General features: G+C 37.7%; 1 protein-coding gene across 1 annotated transcript; it reads left to right on the forward strand.

The window, feature by feature from the left end:
* Positions 1-1406: 1406 nt before the first annotated feature.
* On the forward strand, positions 1407-16076 carry nat8l (N-acetyltransferase 8-like). The gene is made up of 4 exons (XM_028474930.1): positions 1407-2190; positions 6171-6335; positions 10390-10399; positions 15441-16076. The coding sequence occupies exons 1-4, from the start codon at positions 1425-1427 to the stop codon at positions 15805-15807; spliced, it is 1308 nt and encodes a 435-aa protein (XP_028330731.1). The 5' UTR covers positions 1407-1424; the 3' UTR covers positions 15808-16076.
* The last annotated feature ends 3719 nt before the right edge of the window (positions 16077-19795 follow it).

Below are 19795 nucleotides of genomic sequence, written 5' to 3' on the forward strand. Positions count from 1 at the left end.
AAACTCCAGACACTGTCACCAATTTTGTTATTTATATGTACAAAAAACATTCTAACAAGTGGAAAAAGGCTTCAAAAACAAAAGTCTGGTCAGTGGCTTCAGACATGGCCCCGGGGGCCACATGCGGCTCTCGGTTTAAATTTGTGCTGCTCCGAAACTGAACACGTAACACTCCAATTGACAGAAAAATCACCATAAAAATGCACAAAAATAACAGAAAAGATATACAAAATGACAACAAAAACACACACAAAATGACAGAAAATATGCTCAAATATACTAAAACCCCTCAAAAATTATACCAAAAAGACACAAAACGGCAACAAAAACTTAAAACACTTTTTTAGAAATATATCATAATAATAATGATTGAATTTCGTTTTTTGGAACGTTGTCCAACTGCGCATGCTCATAACAGAGCATGGAGCTGCTGCAGAGTGTCGCTGGCACTTTGAAATATTCTCCTTTGGAATTATCTTCTCAGAAGAAAATGATGAGCCTGTGGTGTGCACTGTTCTCATCCCTCCTGCTACTCCTCCTTCTTCTTCTTCTTCTTCCACCCACAACTGCTTTGTGAGGGATACCTTAAAGAGGATGAGGAGGAGGAGGAGGAGGAGGAAGATGGGGACAGTGGGGGTGGATGCAAACTCATCTATAGCAGGTGCTGATGAGCCAGTTCAAACTAGTTATTCTTTAAATGCAGATGCTGTGACGGCTTCTTTAAAAAATAATGTCCATTTAATTAAAAACTTTGATTCAAATTGATTTAAAATACCATTATAGTGCATTTTTATTTAAATTCGTTTAAAAGAAAAGCGTAAATTGAGTTTAAATATCTCTGACACAAAATATAACCTTGTTTCCTATTACTAATGAAGCCGATCGTGATCAAAATAAAGGGATGTTGAGGATAACAAAAGATCGGATAAAGAGGGATCATTACCAGAGAGGCGCGCGGTCGTGCGTAAAAAGCCGCTTTTGTGCCTCGTTGTTGGTGCGCAGTGGACGTTTAAAAAAGGCGGAATGTGCGCTGCTGATAAGAAGAATGTAAAAAAAAAAAAGGAGACAGAGAGGGAAAGGAAGCCATGAGGAATCACTGCAGTGCTGCACAGCTGCCGAGTGTTCGTGTGTGTGTGCGCGCGCGCATTGTGCAAGGAGAGGGTGATCGGTAACATTGTATTGGTAATGTGTCGGATTCTTTCTTTTTTTTTTTTTTTTTTTTAATTACATTTTTATTATGCATCAAACAAACCAAAAAAAACTGACTTTCACAAGAAAATAAGAAAAAAGCTTGATTTTTTAATGTATTTATTTTAAATGAGAATGCAGTGGTACAATTGCGCCTTTGTGCAGCGCGCACTGCATCCATCTGACCAAGATCATCTCCAATCCGGGGGATCCTCCTTCCTGTGATAACGTTATGGATGCAGAAACAGCCTCGCTACGCAATCTCACCATCACCATCACACCCCCTCCCCTCCTCCACTTGGACCCACTTTTCTGAAAATACACACGAGCCCTCCTCAGATGCGGAGAGACCGGCGGAGAGTGCGCACCTCCCTCCTCCTCCTCCTCCTCCTCCTCCTCCTCCATCAGCATCTCACCAATCTGTGCGCCCGGGACTGATCGAGCACCCAACCCTGAACCCCAGTCCAAACCCGCCCTGCTTGGCCTATAAATACCGCCTGAATCCAACCGGCAGGTCCTGGTGGTCAGACGCGCAGGGTTGCAGCTACAGCTCCCCTCTCCCCGTCTTTCTTTTTTTCCCTTTTCATCGCCTCGTCGGCTTCCGACGCCCGAGCATCATTTTTTCGACTGCTTTCTTGGACAGGGGTGTTGGTTTTGTGGCCACTTGCATGCATTTTTCGTCTCCCAAAATGGTTTGTGAAACTAAAATAGTCGCGGACGAACACGATGCTATACCTGGGACCAAAAAAGAGTCGATCATGTGGAGCGCTGCCTCCTCCTCCTCCTCCTCCTCATCTTCCTCCTCCAGCCCGGCTCTGTGCGCCGTGGCCGAGGCCAAGGATGTGCGCAAAGACGCCGTTTTCATCCGCGAGTTCGAGCGCGCGGATCAGGACGAGGTTCGACGGATTTTTTATGAAGGAATAATGGAGAGGATTCCAAACACTGCGTTTAGAGGACTCAGACAGCAGCCCAAGACTCAGCTCCTTTACGCCCTTCTGACCGGTAAGTCCACTCCTGACTTTCCAACAATCCCTTATTGTGCCTGTATCACACGTGTCAAACTCTTGGCCCGGGGGCCAAATACGGCCCTTTGGAGCATCCAAATCGGCCTGCAGGAAAAAAGTAAAAATGAAAGACAAAACATGAGTTATTGTTTTAATGAAACGGTTCTTATATCTAGGACTGAGCAATAAATCGAGATTCATGATACATTAAGTTTTCTCTTTTTGCAATCTAGAAAATGACAATATCTATGGCAAGCCGTTCAGGAAATTATATATTATTTTGGTCCTGCTCCTGTTTTCATTCAGTGTATGGATGTTTCAGCACGTTTCGTTAAAGTAATTGATGCTAGAAGTCAGAATCTGTGAATATCTGCCAACTTTACCGAACAGTGTTACAGTCCAAATAGTATCCAAATAAACTGGTGACTGACTATCAACTGTGAGGCTGGTGTGAGGAGCAATAGATGTTAGAACTTCTACCGTTTAACACTTTTGCAAAAACAATTGCAGCTTTTTTATGGGGAGTACATTTTTTTTATTTTTATTTTGCACGTTATGAATACCGCTAACAGCAGCCGTCAACGCACACGGAAGTTGATCAGAAGAAACGAGTAGCACCAGTAGGTTTACATCATCTCTGGTTCTAAAAAATGGATGTTTTACGTAACATCCATTTTTTGGTTTTGATTTATTTATGTATTAATAACATTTCAATTCACCAGTAATGTGACTTATGCGTTGCTTTTTTTTATGTCGGGACCGGGAGCAAAAATCCGCCCAGTTACCAGTTTTTCTGGATACTGATTGAACCGTAACACTGTTAGGTAAAGTTGGCAGATATTCACAGATTCTGACTTCTAGCATCAATAACTTTAACGAAACGTCATTGACACAAATTAAGCCTCTGCCATTGGTGTGAGATGGAAAACATGATACAAGATCATTTTTAATCAAACGTAGCAAAGTAAAAATCTGTCTGTCGGTCGTTGTGTGTGTTGTTTTTCATATATTAAGTCTTTCATATATATATATATATATTCAAACTTTTCTTATATATACTCAAACTTTCATATATATATTTAATTTCCTGAACGGATTGCTATAAATATCACCGATATCACCGTAGAAATTATATATACTGTATATATATATATATATATATATATATATATATATAAACCAGAATTGTATTTCTAGTAAGACTTTATTGAGGTAAAAATATCATGATTCATATCATATATCACCATTTTCAGAAAAAATATTGAAATACAAGTTTTGGTCCATATCGCCCAGCCCAACTTATATCGCATGATTGCAGTCATTTCTAATGTTGAACAGTTGAAAAAACTCAAAATTCTTACATAATTCTTCAATTTTACTCAATTTTTGACATAGTGAAGAACCTGTTGGGACTGATATCTGTCACTTATTGCATGGGTATTCTTGGTTTCTTACATATTTTGTATTTTATGTGTACATAGAAGTGCCAACTAGGGCACAATATTGTTGAAATTACTAGTTTTTTTTGCATAAAATCTGTGGCCCACTTTAGATCAAACTGTTCCGTATTTGGCCCCTGAACTAAAATGAGTTTGATGTCCCTGCTATTGATTATACACTTTCTGTTTTCTGCATCATGGATGAATTTGTTTGGGAAACCTTGTCAGCATCAACATGACTTTGATGTTTTCTGTGTATTATCCAACACATGCACATATAGATTCAAATCTGTTGCAGGGCAATAAGCATGTTCTCCACATTCAGAACTCCTGAGTCAGTTCAAAAAAACTTGTGATTCATTGTCTGGATCAGTGCATAAACTGATTAGACACTTAAATTCATTTTTAATGAATTATTTTTGATCCAACCTCAATTTCTGTTGTTTCATGAAAATTTCATTTAGTTTTCATCTAAATCTAGTCATTGAAATCATCATTAAAGGCATTTAATAGATAACTAATTAGCTCATTTTTATTCTCTAATGATTCACTTAGCCCCATGTCTAACTTCTTCCTCAATGTGAACAGCTTTTTGACGAAACTATATGCTACATGAGAGCATTTTTCTCTTTTAATTTTGTCATAGTATTAGTTATCCAGCTACTATTAATATTTCTTCCAAAACTAGTTTTTAACAATTGAAAATGCCTACATTTCTGGCCTACTATTGATTGTTGTTTTACACTAAGAGCATAAAAGTTGGTGATTCACATCAAAGGAATACAGAGTCACATCAAAGGAATGCATATTCACATCAAAGGAATGCATATTCACATCAAAGGGATACATATTGTTTCTCAGTCTATTGTTAAATTTGCCAACTTGTCTTAATGCAAACAAGCCAATGTTACATTGTGATAAAAGCAATTAAGATTTTATTTGATTTTTTTTTTGTCACTGTAGTCCTTTTAGATGTTTTCCCGCACATTTTCCCCAAAAGAAATCATCCCAACCCCCCAAAGCGTCCACACTCTCACAAGTGCTGTTTCCCTCCCCCTTCTTTCCCTATACCACAGGTCAAAATAACCAAACATATAAGCCGTGCAACTGTTCTGCGGAATCTTCAACAGAACATTGAAATTTCTCAGAGAAATCTTAGCTACAGTATATACAAGCTTTTCTTATCCACATCAAAGTATTTAGGTCTATCACTGAGACGTGATCATACTTTTAGCTACGAGGGCTTTTTAATTTGTCGTCACTGATCAACATTTTTCATTGAGCTATTCTAGATAACATTGTTTATCAATATTCACTTTAAAGGCAAAATTACTGTTATACTGTAAACCTTCGACTAGCGCCAAATCTCCTCTTAGTCAGATATTGGCAGTTATCTAGATCAATGTTCCTGATAATGATACCATGATCATTAACACTTTAAAGGCCTGTAAGATATTTCCATTCCCATTAATAAACATACAGTAGGTCCAAATGTATGGACAACCCCATTTATTTTAGTTTTTTGAAAAACTGCGATGAATTGCACAATCCGGATCAAATCTCGATGAAACTTCGTGGTGGTAATTAAGGAACAACCAAACATAACTGACTAAAAAATCATAAAGATCAGTCAATTATGGATCGAGATATGAATTTTTGAAGTTTCTCCAATGATGAGAAATAGGGATGTTTTGACTTTTCAAACTGATCTTCAATGGCCTAAGTCTAAGGTCTATCTTTGGTACTTGTGACGTAATTCTGCCAACAGACAAACACCTTTATGAAAAGCATTTATTATTGTACCTCCTTGGCGGAGTTAATAAATGTTTTGAAAGTATTTAGAAAGAAAAGTCTGATAAAAACAAGTAAAACACACCAAGCAACACAAATTGTTTCAAACAAAAAAGCAGATCAATGCTTCTTATGAACTTGAAAGACGTCATCAAGGGCAATAAAAAGGGCCTATATTTTTCTTACAGTTATCCTAAACCAGAACAAAGTGACATAGTCGGACCTCTATCTGTAACTTTATCTGACTGTGGAGTGAGCAAACATTCATGTCTCACAAAGGTTGTAGATGATCCGTCCTACAATCGGTTCCTGTCTTACATGGGTTTAAAGCTGTCATCACTGATGAAGTCTCACTTAAAGCCCCGCCAGAATACAAACTTGTTAATGTATCCTCTTCTCTGCTTTACTGATGCAGCAGTTTCTCCAAATGATGCTGACAATTGTCATATTGGTTGAAGGAACTCAGTGATCCAGGTCTTCGTAATTCTGCGATTAGACTTTCTTTGAAAAATATTCACCTCTAAACCAAGAATCTTCTTTCATTCCTTTCATAAATCAGAATTGATGATGTCTTTTGATGAAGAGGTGAAGCTTCTTCAAGGAAAGATTTAGTAATACTTACATACCTTATTGAATGTTAATCTTGTTCTCTGTCTTCTCTTCTGTGTCTGTGTCACTTCTGCCCAAATCAAACATGTGGTTCTCTTTTCTGACAGGTTTCGTTTATTTTTCTTCCATTTCTCTATAGTAATGTGCTTTTACGTGACCAAATCCGTCACGCTGACCTGCTGTGCGCCTCTCATTCTCATGGGCGCGCGGTTCTACTATAGCAGAAAAGTTATCCACAGTTATCTGGACTGTGCGCTGCACACGGACATGGCTGACATAGAGGCTTATTACATGAAACCCACAGGTAAGGGGAAGGGGGAAACCAAGCTGTGACACAGAGGATGGATGTTTGTCAGCTGAATATGCTCCACCACCACCACCACCTTGTTCATGAACAGAATTTGGTTCTGATTGCCAAAAATCTTTGGTTGATTTACATGAAGTATAACCAAATCAGGAGATTAATGCTGATTTCTCTTTTTTTTTCTTTCAGTTATTCATCCATTCAGATGATTTGTTTTTATTCATCAGATTATAATTTGTTAAGGTTTCATTTATTCAGGCATCAGTTTTTCAGGAAATTTCCTTCCTGACATGTTTCGACTGTCAACTGCCAGTCTTCTTCAGAGGCATCTGCTTATTGCTTTGATGTTTCCTTCTGCACGCAAAAACTTCTGTTTTTACCGTTTGGTTTGGTTTTCAACATGTCTTAACATTAATATGTTAAATTTTTATTTTTTCAGGAAATGTCCATAAGGACACATCAAAACGATCAGCAGACACTTCAGTTCAGTGCAAACAAATAATAGGAAATATTGGAAAGAAAAAACTGTACAAAAATGATATTACATGTTTAAAAAAAAAGGGAAGAAGTTCAAACTTAAATGTACCTCCAGGTAATTGCCTTCAATATAAAATGACTAAAAGTAATTTTGAAATTAGGTGAATTTACAATGTTAAGTCAATTTTCAACTTTCATCTTTTTTCTCTTTTCAGCTCCATTATAACTGTGAAAATTTAACTCCAACTGTATCAGGAACAATCTGTGCAATGCGGAATGTTGGGTCTTTGGTAAATGTCAGGTTTTAATGTGAAAAATTGATAATGATTATAGAAAACCCTGAGTAAAGCAGGTTATTGCTGAGAATTTATGAGGGTGAATGTGGATGAAAGAAAATCTTAATCAAACCATTTATTCTCTACCAGTTGTGTCATTCTTAGTGTCCGCGAGCAGCCACAAATTACTCTTTTTGTGTTCTAAAGTTATATTTACAGTAATAATCCATGCATTTCCTGTCATTTTTTTTTTTTTTTTTACACCAAAGAAAGAAATTACACTCTGAGAGTTGAACTTCCAATTGAAAAATGTGCTATTGACCTTTTATGTGAAAGCAAAGTAGTCAGTAATAATAATAGTCAATAATTGTGCTATCTTTATCTTTCAGTCGATACGGGAATCCGGTTAAAAGGTGTTTTGAACTGTTATGGCTTGTAATTTTTATTCAGGACATCACTTACAAATAATAAATGTGTAATTGCAGGAAAACCTTAATAAAGTTTAAAAAGAAAAAAAAAAAATATATATATATATATATATATATATATATATTTTCTATTTAAGAATCAACATTAGAACAACATACATTGTCTCATGGAAACAAAATATATATATTTTGTTTGAAATGTAGCAATGCCTTTTTTAGACTTCATACAATATATAAATCTTTTTTTTTTTTTTTATTGCGAGTTCTAAATTGAGGAATTTTACACATTCCTAAAGTCTTTGTCACTTCTTTGATTTATATAGCTGCTGTTAGCTTAAACCACATGGCCTGTGCACAAAGCGAGCTAAGTCGATCAATTGCCTCCCATTGAGTCTCATTCTGACATTGCCCCCCGGTTTGTTAATCCACCGTATTCATAAATGCAATTTAGCATTCCCATTATCCCTGCAGGACTGGGATGGATTACAGGGAGTCAGGATCCAGTGCGCTTTGACAATGCTAATGATTACACACATGCTAACACCAACTCATCCATCATAATCTAACCCAAAGAGGAAAAACCTGTTGAACTTAAATGTGTTAGAAACTTTATTTCTAACGAAGTTCCTGACCGGAACCAATGGGGTTCAATGTAAAGAATTGTATTTGGTTTGTTTTTTTGTGTTTTTTTTTTTAAAGTAAAGTGTCTGATACGTTAACTAAACAACAAAAAGCCTTTACAAAATAATTAGGTTGCAGCCGCGCACAACTGTCTTTTAAACCTTGAAATACAAACCCCTGATTTAGCACTTCCAATACCATTTTTGTTCTGGTTTGTTCCCGGTATTCCCCGTAATATCACCTCACCCAACAAGACATTACATTTCACCACAATTTGTGTCTTTCCTTGTAAACCCCCATTAAAAATCTGGCATTATTTTTGCCACAACTTTCAGTCCATGAAAACACTGGAAATGTGTTGGGAAGTCACTTTGGTACAAGAAATCGCAGTACGAATGAACTACAAACACGTCTATGCATCTGTCTACAGGACTTCACATCCCACAATGCAAAGCGCAAACCTTTTTTAACTAGCTGTGTTTCCATTACCCTTGGGAATGCGCAAACCCCAAATAGCGCAATAAAATCTGGAAATGAAAACGCTTCAATTTCGAAAAAACACTCAAATATCGCAAAAATGTTTTTACTCAATGAGGAGGTTTTTCAGGTATTTCGATATTGAAATGTATCACAAAAGCGCAATGGAAACGCTTAACGCAATTTCAACATTTTACATCTTTTTTTATTGATCTATGAGGCCGAAACTATGTCTTTATCGATCAAAATAAATTGTCTCAAGTATAATAAACAAATCTTACTATAATTATTGTATTTGTCATGTAAATGACAATCATTGATTGCATATTTATTAAAGACTTATGAACACTAAAAGCCTGGTGGAGCCTGCACTGAAAAATCTGAAGTGAATAGTTTTGGATTTGTTTTAAACTTTATTGGGTGACACTTTACTTGAAGTTTTATGCATAAGACTGACATTACTCTGTCATTATTATGACATGACACCTGTCATTAGCACAAATAATACTGTCATTTAAGGGTACTTTCACACATATAGTCCAGTCAACTCGATGCGGTTCAGGTGGTGAATCTGCAACATTGTCGCTTTCACACATCCTTTTTGCCATCAAACTTTCTGAACAATGTTACACAGGCAAAACAGTCGGCCGCTTATTGGACAGAATACATCAGCCTCCATAGACAAAAACAACACTTCTGTCAGAAAAATGCATTTTCCAAAGGAAATCCTCAAGCAAACCCCCCTGGAAACGTAATTAATAATAATTCAAAATAACTCATAATCACATGATCCCACAACCTGTGCTAAATGCGCTACATAAAAACATGTGGTGCCGCTCACCGGTATGGATGTATCATGTGTGAACTTGTAGATGTGAGAATGTATGCGCAGGTAAAACATAGAGCAGTCAGGTGTGCAGCCATCGCTTGGGAAAAAGAGAGAAGTGAAATAAATGAATGATGTGGGAGTAATACGGAAGAGAGTGAGGACATATTTGTTACGTGTTTGTTTGTGTGCTGACAAAGCGGGTCTGACGATGGATGGATGGATGAATGGATGGATTTTTGTGTGTGTGCTGCCTGCTGGAGCACTGGGTTGTCAAGTGCTTGCCTTTTGCCGCTATGACAGTTTATGTGATTGCTGTGTGCTGCCACTGTCCAGTCACTGATTTATATATATATATATATTTTTTTTTTTTGTGAGATAAGGCCAAATGGCTCTTTTGAGAGTAAAGGTTGCAGACCCCTGCCCAAACCCTAACCCTTCGTTACCCTAACCCCTAACCTAAACCCTACTTAACCCCACTAGATCCCTCCACCTAACCCAAAAAATGCTAACATAGCTCCAAAGGTGTTGTAATTTAGTAAACAACACTTAATGACAACCTTCCTGACACCTTTTTCATGCTATTGACACATAATGACAGCGTAATGTCAGCGTTTTGTATAAAACTTCAAATAAAGTGTGACCAAATATTGGCCTAATTGTGGTCAGATCAGTGTCTTTAGTTGTGAAAAATAAAACATACGATATATAAAAGGCCTTAAAGTGGATAAATTCAGCTGAATGCCCCATTTATTGAGGTCGTTGGGATAAGTTATGTTAAATATTTACATTTGCATTAATGTAGCAGGAGCTCATTCATTTGTAGCCAATACTCTTGATGATGATGATGGACAGAGCAATAATTGCTGCTTCCTGTGAAGCTCATCGTGATGACCTTTGACCCTGTGGTTGGAGATAAAAGGATTGTGTTACAGTGCAGAGCACAGCAGGAACGTGCCGGTGAACACACTGATGGGTGTATACGACTTTAAAGTGCAGCTAATGGAGACACACACGCGCGCGCACACACACACACAGAGGAAGGATGGTCGTCTCCGTACAGTGTGACCACTCTCAGCTCGGCACAGCTTCTGTATGATAAATAATGCATCTATCGTGTGTGTGTGTGCGTGTGAGCGTGTGTGCGTGTGTGTGTCACCATCTCTGCTGAGACCCCTGCAGAGGAGAAAACTGCTGACGTGTGTGACAGGCAGATCCATACTCCCAGCATGCACTTTGGCCTCTGAAGCAGGGCGTGTCTGCATGAGTGTGAGTGTGTGTTTTGTGCAACACATGAGGTCATTGAATGCTGGTCATTGGGTGTCGCTATGAAAGAAATCTGATATTTCTATCTCACCTTTTTGAATTAATAGGGTTTTTATTTATTTGGTTCATGCAGGAATAAAACTGAAACCGTCAAAATTCAGTGGAAATGCTTCTTTTTAACTATAGAGGGAATTCATACCAGTCTTCTGGCATGTACAGTATATATAGGCAAGAAACCAGATTTTGAACATGTTTAGTTGGTGGAAAGTGTTTGAAACTATACTAAATAAAGGTAAAACAATAAATCTTTTTAAAATATGATTAGGATGATGAGCATTCCCACGCTTAAATAAATACAAGTAATGGGTTTTTGAAAGTAAAAAAAAAAATTATGAAAAAAATTGCAACGCGCTAATAATGCTCGGGGTTATGCGTATCGATTCACCAAGTCAAGTTAAAAACAGACGACAACTTCATGATTTCTCCATGTACCGGTAAATGATTGGATGGATGGATTTAGTATCATACAGATTATGTTGAAAGTGCAGGATCTGCTTTCACATTGCAGACAAATGCATCTAGACTGAAGTCGTTACAATTAACCGTCAAGGTTTCTTCTGATGGGAAAGATCTTGATCTTGTTAGCACCATAAAATGTGTTCCTGTGTGTGTAAGTGAGTGTGCGTGTGTGTGTGTGTGTGTAGCCAGGACCCAACACTTCCACATCGGTGCACGAAGCAGATTAACTTGAAGAAATCTGATCTGAGGGGCAGGGATTTTATTCACTTACGTGAGGTTTGTTACTCGTGATTTCCAGATCTCTGAGTTCAGCTCAACACGTGTATCTTCAGTTTCCCTCCCCCCTCCTCTAATAATGGAGGACTCTTCACCCCTCCCTCTTGTGTGTGTGTGTGTGTGTGTGTGTGTGTGTGTGTGTGTGTGTGTGTGTGTGTGTGTGTGTGTGTGTGTGTGTGTGTGTGTGTGTGTGTGTGTGTGTGTGTGTGTGTGTGTGTGTGTGTGTGTGTGTGTGTGTGTGTGTGTGTGTGTGTGTGTGTACGCCCAGCCATCTCTAATGGATCCTTTCAGGCTCCTCACCCTTCACCCTTTAATAATGAGCCGAAACCCAAAGCAGGAAACCTTTTTACCTCCGTGTTAGATGGAAAATATGATGCACTTACATATGTTACATTATCTGAACATAAGCAGCAGTGTTATGTGCATTTTCTCACAAGCAAAAATCTGAAAAATGTAAAAGACTGTAAAAAAAAAATGACTCAAATATTCAGATTTTGTTCCAAGTTATTTTATCCTCCATAAAAAAAGGCCTTTCTTTATTATCGCTGTGACCCCTAATAATTTTTATGAGGTAAAATCATAGTGTAGGCCTCATTGATCAATAAATCGAATATAATTTACTCCAGAAAGAAAAGGAAAACGTTGAAATTTCCACTTGAAAGTTTGTTTTCATCAACATTGTTTGATGACATTTATCAACATTGCATTGTGGGATAGGGAGTCCTGTAATTTAAGGGTTCTCAACCTTGGGGTCAGGACCTCTTCCGGGGTGCCTTAAAATAACTAAGAATATTTTTTGAACAATTTCAGCCCATTTTTGCCTATTTTTACCCTTTTTCTGCAACTACACCAAACTTGCGTTATTTGAACCTATTTTCATCACTTTTTCTTTCCAATTTTTTTCTCCTTTTAATGCGTTTTTGCCACATTACTCCTATTTCTGCCACTTCTCCATCCACATTTTCAGTACTTATAAACCCTAATCACCCCTTTTCCCACCTCGTGTTGTATATTTTGCCCCATCATTGTCATGCCCAATATTTGCCTGTTTAAATTAATTGTTTCTACTTTTTCTGCCACTTTTAAGCTAATGTTAACACAATAGAGGGGAGAGCTTTTTGGGGCCCATCCATAAAGTCAGCAAAATGTTGGTCCGTTATTCTATGAATCTGTGATAATCACATTTATTTGGGATTAAAAGTAACAAAAAAAATGGTGGTGAATTGGCATTTTAAAAACCACAGAAATTGGTTAAAAGTTACAAATTACAGTAGCTAAAAATGGATATAATGTTAATATTCGAACAAATAGTTTAAAGTGGCAAATAATGGGCATGACAAATTGTGATTGTGGTTAAATTGGCAAACATTAGCATTAAATATGGTGAAAAGAGGTGAAAAGTGACAATAATGGGTCGACATGTGCAACATTAGGTGGGAAAAGTGGCGGAAAGGGTTTATAAGTGCTGAAAATGTCTTGAAAGTGGAAAAAATTTGCTGAAAGGTCATTGACATTTGTTGGAGAAGTGGCAGAAAAGGGAGTAATGTAGCAAAAATTTATTAAAATGAGCACAAATATGGCAAGGAAAAGTGATGAAAATATGTTTAAATATAGCAAGTTTGGTGTAGTTGCAGAAAAAGGATAAAAAATAAGCAAAAACAGGCTCAAATTGTTCAGAAAATATTCTTAGTTTCTTGAAGGCATCTGGTGACCCCCTCCCAGTGTCTTGCGACTCCAAATGTGTTCCTGACCCCAATGTTGAGAACCCCTGCTATACAGGCTTTTCACAGAAACTGCTGCTTTTTAAACTCAACACTTTAATAGTGTCAGAGTGTGAAGCATCAGATTTCCCAGAGCTCACAGGTCAATGTGTCCCTTTTAACCTGAACACAAGGAACAGGTGATTCTTATATTTGTTCCACGTGACGTCATCCATGATTGGACAAATGCTCCGAGTTTTGAAGATTCATAACTCTTCAACCTAAAAGCACCGACTGTGATCAGATCTCAAACTCACATTTCCACCACTGTCTTCCTCGCTCTCTCCATTCTTAAAGAGACAGCTCACATATCGCAGTGCTTTGATCCTCCAACAGAAGCTTTGCTCAGCCTGCTGCAGCATTAAACTCCAGCAGAGCCAACATGGTAATGTCAGTGTTTGTTTGCACACGCGGGGGAAAAGTGTGAGAATGTGAAAAAGATAAACAGAGGGAAGCGTTAAAGTGAGAGTCAGGGAGTAAAGCTCTGTACGAAGGAATGGTTCTATTGGATTCAGACAAACAAACCGATGCTATATTAGTTTGTTTTTTTCTTCTTCTTTTTTTTTAATTTAAAGCACATTATTTTCTTTTAAACAGCAGAACATTGGGTCTGCATGTGTGTTTTTCAACTCTTCCCACTTTGCATTAAAAACCAATTCCTGGCCTTCAAACTAAAACGTATAACTCGATCAATGACACCCTCAGCTTTATTTTTTAGTTTTTAGATGCAGGACTCGATTATGTAATGTAATATAATGAATTCATCTTGATTAATCTAAATTAATGGCATAACCATCAGGTGTTTTTATTTAAACTACAATTTGAAATGAAAAAACACAGGAACGTCTCCTCGGGTTCTCCTGTTTCTTGTGTTGTGGTGTGTGCATCAGTATTATAGGTATACCGGGAACGAGTGCAGTGAGAAAGGTTCCACTGTTTAGAGAGAGAAAAAAAAAGCGATTAACTGCATTATTTTATTTTTAGCATTTTCTGTACTTATTTAATCGCATTTAAGGCGATAAAGTCCCAGCACTATTTATTTTTAAGTTCAAACTTCAATCATAAGAAATGAACTTCTCAACAAATCAGTTTAGATAATTTATATTTTGTTACTACACTTGTTTTTTTCCATTTTCCTTGAACTCAACACCACATTAATGATCACAGACTCTGCATAGAAATACAATGTGCAGGTTAAACAAACAATAAGGTCCTAGATCAATGGTGGAGGAGCATTGTCAGCTGATGACCCTGTCTGTGTGATTCTTGTGTTTTCTGTCCTTTTTCAACTTTTTTGCAACGTTAAACTACAGATCATTTTTTTTTTTTTTTTTGCATAGTATTGAATTTATTTGTTTTTCTAATTACATAATATTGTATTAAATGTTGTTGCTTTTGTAAAGTTGTCATGATAAAATCCCAATGGACAGAATCCCAACCCCTTTCTAGAAAAGGAAAATAATTAGAAATGCTTTAACCATGATCATAATTTGATTTATAAAACAATATAATATGTATACATTGAGACTGAATTTCACTCTAAAGCACATAAAGTATGTCAAACTCAAGGCCAAGTTTGGTCAGGTCGTCTAGTCCCGGCCTGAGGAAGATTTTGTTCAAAGTAGAAATTACTGCAAAAACAGGACTTTTTGCAAATTGCCATATAAGTTAAAATATGATGAGGGGTTGCAAGACTACATTATTTAGAGTGAAATTAAATTCCAATTTTTTTAAAAAGCTGGAAGATTCTTGCAAATTATCCCACTGAATTCTGGCAAAATACATAGCAAATTTTGTGAAAATTAGTTGCAAAGTCAAGGGATTTTCACCGATTCTTTAACATTCTGGATTTTGTTGGAATTTTAACTTTTTTCCATCACAAAAACATGGATTTTTCTGGTCTGGCCCACTTGAAGTCAAACTGGGTTGTATGTGGCCCTTCAACTAAAATGAGTTTGACACCCCTGCTGTAAAGCAATGACTAATACTTTAAATGTACGCACAAGACTGGGATTTTGATTATTGGGATATTGTCGTGTCAGCACTTCAACATTTCTGGTTTCATGATTTTGTCTTTTTTGTATTTTTTTTTTTTTGGTAAAAGCACAACTGTTTGTCTCCATTTGCGTTACTACAGAAGATTTGGTTTTGTTAAACTTTTCTTCTTCATGTCCCGTCAGGCTCCTGTTTTGGGTTGCGTTGCTCGACGGCCACGTGGTCGGCATAGTGGCGGCGCAGGCTCGTGAGGACGACAACACGGTCGAGCTACGGCGCATGTCGGTGGATTCCCGTTACCGCGGAAAAGGCATCGCCAAGGCGTTGGGCCGACGAGTCCTCGAGTTCGCAGTCCGAAACAACTACGCCGCCGTGGTCCTCGGCACGACGGCCGTCAAGCTAGCCGCGCACAAGTTGTACGAGTCTCTGGGCTTCCGTAGAACAGGCCGGACGGAGAACTACAGGCTACCCGGGATGAGCCGATCGCCGCTGGAGAGGCTGTTCTTCCAGATCCGCTACAGCCGCTACCGCCTGCAGCTTCGTGAGGAGTAAGAGGTGATGGAGAAGTGAAAGTGATGGAGAGAGAGAGCGACAACCCTCTTTCATCTGAGACCTGCGATCTCTCCACTGACATATTTTTATTTATTTTGTGCTTTTAGACATAACTTGGAATACAACTTAACAATCCTGAATATCTCACCTTAACGTCACTAACGTTTTTTATCATTATTATCATTATTATTATTATTATTATTAGACATTGGTCGTGTTAATTTTGTATCATACTTTAACAATCTGAACAAGAGTTTTACCATGTTTTGTATTTGTTCATTCTCGTTGTGGGACAGGGAAAAAGCTTCTGTTTGGTTTTTTTTTTTTTTGGTTTTTTTTAAGAAGGAATCCAACATGTACTCTAACTAGGCAGCCCATTGTGCTTTGAGATCACGTGACTCAGATTTGAAAACTCGTCTTCATTACTATTCCACCAACTCCCCCCTTCCCCCCTCCCCCCCCCCCCCCATACCCCTTGGAGCTGAATTCAGCTGAGATGCAGGAGAGTGCGGGTCTGTCTCAGTGGGGGGTTGGAAAAGAAAAGACAGAAAAGCTTTGGTTTGTCCAAAGGTTGGATTTCAGGAGAAGACTCGCTTTTTCTCAAAGTCTTTACGATGATACGCGTAACTAAGATCTCCTTGGCAGTAATGCAGCGCTCATCAGTCAGATTGGTTAAAGTGGGGGTTCTCAACCTTGGAGTCAGGACCCCATTTGGGATCGTGAGACAATGGGAGGGGGTCGCCAGATTCCTTCAAGAAACTAAGAGTATTTTCAATTTCAATTTTATTTTTACCCCTGCCATATTTTAACCTATTTCCGTCACTTGTTCTTGCCATGTTTTTGCAACTTTGAATGCATTTTTGTTACATTACTCCCATTTCTGCCACTTCATCAAATTCTAAACCTTTTCTGCACATTTTTTTTCCCCTTTCAAGACTTTTGTGGCACTTTTTAACCCTTTCCATCACTTTTTCCATGCACCTATGTTCCATTTCACATTCACGATTGGTCATGCCGATTAGTTGCCAGTTTAAACTAATTGTTCCTAGTATTTAAATTACATTTGATTAGGAATAATAAACTTCCTGGATAACAGTGGATATTATTCAGATAAATAAATAAGTGGTTATCACAGATTCATAGAACAATGGACCATCATTTTGCTGACTTTATGGATGGACCCCAAAAATCTCTCCCCTTTATTTCCTTATAGATGGTCCTGTCTCCACATGACTGTTCTTCAAGGTTCATGTCTGTATTCCACCACCTTCAGGTGCATTGGTGGTCCCCAATCTATGGAACCTATATTTTGGGGGGTTGCGGGCTGAAAAGGTTGAGAGCCCAAGTTTCCTGCATCTACAGTTGTTCAGCTTCCTTTTCATTCTCTTCAAACCAGTTTCTCCTTCCCCATCAATATCGTTTATTGATCGCCTATAAAGCAGAGAGGGTTTAACTTGGAGGTTAGGGCTTTCTCTCTGATGGATTCTTAGATTAAGAGCTTCTGTGTGTGTGCGCGCATGTGTGCGTGTGTGTGTGTGTGTGTTTGACGAGGCCAGGGTCAGACCTCGGACCAAGCCTCACCTCTTTTCTCTGAGTTAAGCATAATCGTACACAACGTGACTAATCCAATTGTTTACAAAATCAATTCCATGATAAATCTCACCTTTTCAATATGTTTAGTGTTTGATAATTAGCGTTTTGTAACTTATTAGGATTAAAAATCTTGAAATATGCAAATATTTTGTGTTAAAACTCCAATGGTTACACAGTAGCAGCAATCCGCGCCCCCGCCCCCCCACCCCCTACACACACACACACTGAGTCCAGGTTATTGGGGAACAGCCTGGGGAACAGATGTGATGACTAGCAATACTTACAAAACTAACCGTTTATGACTTAGCACAATCAGTAAATAGTCATTTTAGCTCTTTGAATGCAACCATAGTATATTTGTATTGTGTATACAATGGTAAACCTCATGTAGCGCATTCCTCCTCTCTCCCATTACCATCCCCCGACCAAACAACCAGCAGTCCCTTCAAACATCCCCTACTCTTAGTACGAGTCGCATCATGACACTATTTGTAAAAAAGAAATTAAAAAAAAGAAAGTAGGGAAAGTTAAGCGCAAAGAAAAAAGCACAAAATAAGAAATGTTGAAAAAAAAAAAGAGTTGGTTCTGATTTCCTTTCCTTTTCCCTGTCGAACCTTAATCCCTGAGTTCCTGTGATAGCCCCACCCCAACAAAAAAAACCCCTTCCACTCATCCCTGTTGACCTTTAACCCCCCCCCACCACCACCCTCTGTCTGCATGCACCACAGAGCCTTGTGCACTGCTTCTATTAGTCCATTCAGAGGCTGTCGGAGCCTTCACGAGGCAACGCGAGCCTGCTGACTAGACGATATCACGCCCGCGAGCCAGCCAAGTGTAGAATGCAAAAAAGCAATGCAAGTGTGGCATGCCACTGGGAAAAAAAACCTAAAAAACAACCAGGAAAACCAATAACAGAAATGTTTCTCTGTTAGAAAAAGAAAACGTGTACTATTTGCATGAAACGTGTCTTTGAATGCAAATATAACTTTTAGGGGGGGAAAGACATTTTTTATTAAGATGATGTTTTGTTTCATTTCTTTTAAACAGTGTAAAAATAAAAAAAAACCAGCGTTAAAAGATTTTAACAGCCAACAAATCTTCTAGGATGAATTTCAAAATCTCAAGCAAGTATTTTTCCTTTTTTTTGCCGTCGCTCGTGTCGATGTCCGTGAACACTTAGACATTTCCTTTACCTCTTCTTTTTACTCATTCATTCCCGTTAAAGGCTGTTGAATGAATGTAAATGCGTAAAAAAAAAAAAAACTGATCCTGAGGTCACATGTGGTCAACAGTCAACCATCGAGCGACTCAACAAAAAAGCTTTTTATCAGAAATTCCTACGACACTTGAACGCAGCACTGATGATGCAGCTCGTTCTTTTCTCAGAAACGTTATTTTTCTATTATCTGTGTTTGAAAAACCCCTTTTAATTTCTCCTAAATTATTTTGCAACAACTTTGTAATGTAAAATATGTCACAGAAATGATTAGATTATTTTCTACAACTTTATTGCCTTGGTGTAGACGTAAGCCAAATATTTAGACATTTCCTTTGGAGAAATAACATAAATCAAACAATTGAGATGGAACAAATTTGATTTGACTAACGTATGTAAAAACATGTTGGTTTACACCAAAGGTGCTTTAAAATAGGTTTTTAGAGTTATTTGTCATTCGTAGATTGATTTTCTGCACATAACTGAGCATTTAACTGTTCCACCTGTACTAATTTTACTTTTTAAAGATTAAGAACACCAAAGAATTCAAACAGTAAAGTTAGAGGTTTTGTTTCTCAGTTTTATTTAGAACTGACACTTTTTTTAATGACTTTTATTTAAACCTAACACATTTATTTTGTCATTTATGTGACACGTATCTTTAATAAAAATGGTGTTCATTAGTTTGACATTGGAAACTTGTTGATGAGGAGCTGCGACTGTACATGCAGTGTTGCTTTCAATGTCTGTTGGAAACATTTCTGAACAGCGGTGTTAATTTGGACAGAAAATTTGGATTTAGATTTAGTCATAGGCTTTTGACTAAAATGTCACTTATTCATTATTTACTGTTTCAGTTATAGTCTAGTTGTAGTCACCTACATGACATTAAGGTTTTAGTCGACTAAATTGTGAACAGATATAAATGTATATAAATATAACATGAAAAAAAAAGATAAAATAGCATTGATCAACCTGATACTGGATGGTATTAATATTTGTGAATACACAGACAGTGTATTTACCATATGAGCCATCTTTGTTTGCAAACACTATAAGCTTACTTCCTATTTGGTCATTTACCGGCTTTTCCCGCTTTCAATGAAAAAAAACTAGTTATGACTGGAAACCATCCAAAAAAGAAACTTGGTTCTGATTGGATTTCGTTCCCCACGCGAA

This window comes from Gouania willdenowi, chromosome 18 (genome assembly GCF_900634775.1).
Source record: "Gouania willdenowi chromosome 18, fGouWil2.1, whole genome shotgun sequence".
In the NCBI taxonomy this organism is placed as follows: domain Eukaryota; kingdom Metazoa; phylum Chordata; class Actinopteri; order Blenniiformes; family Gobiesocidae; genus Gouania; species Gouania willdenowi.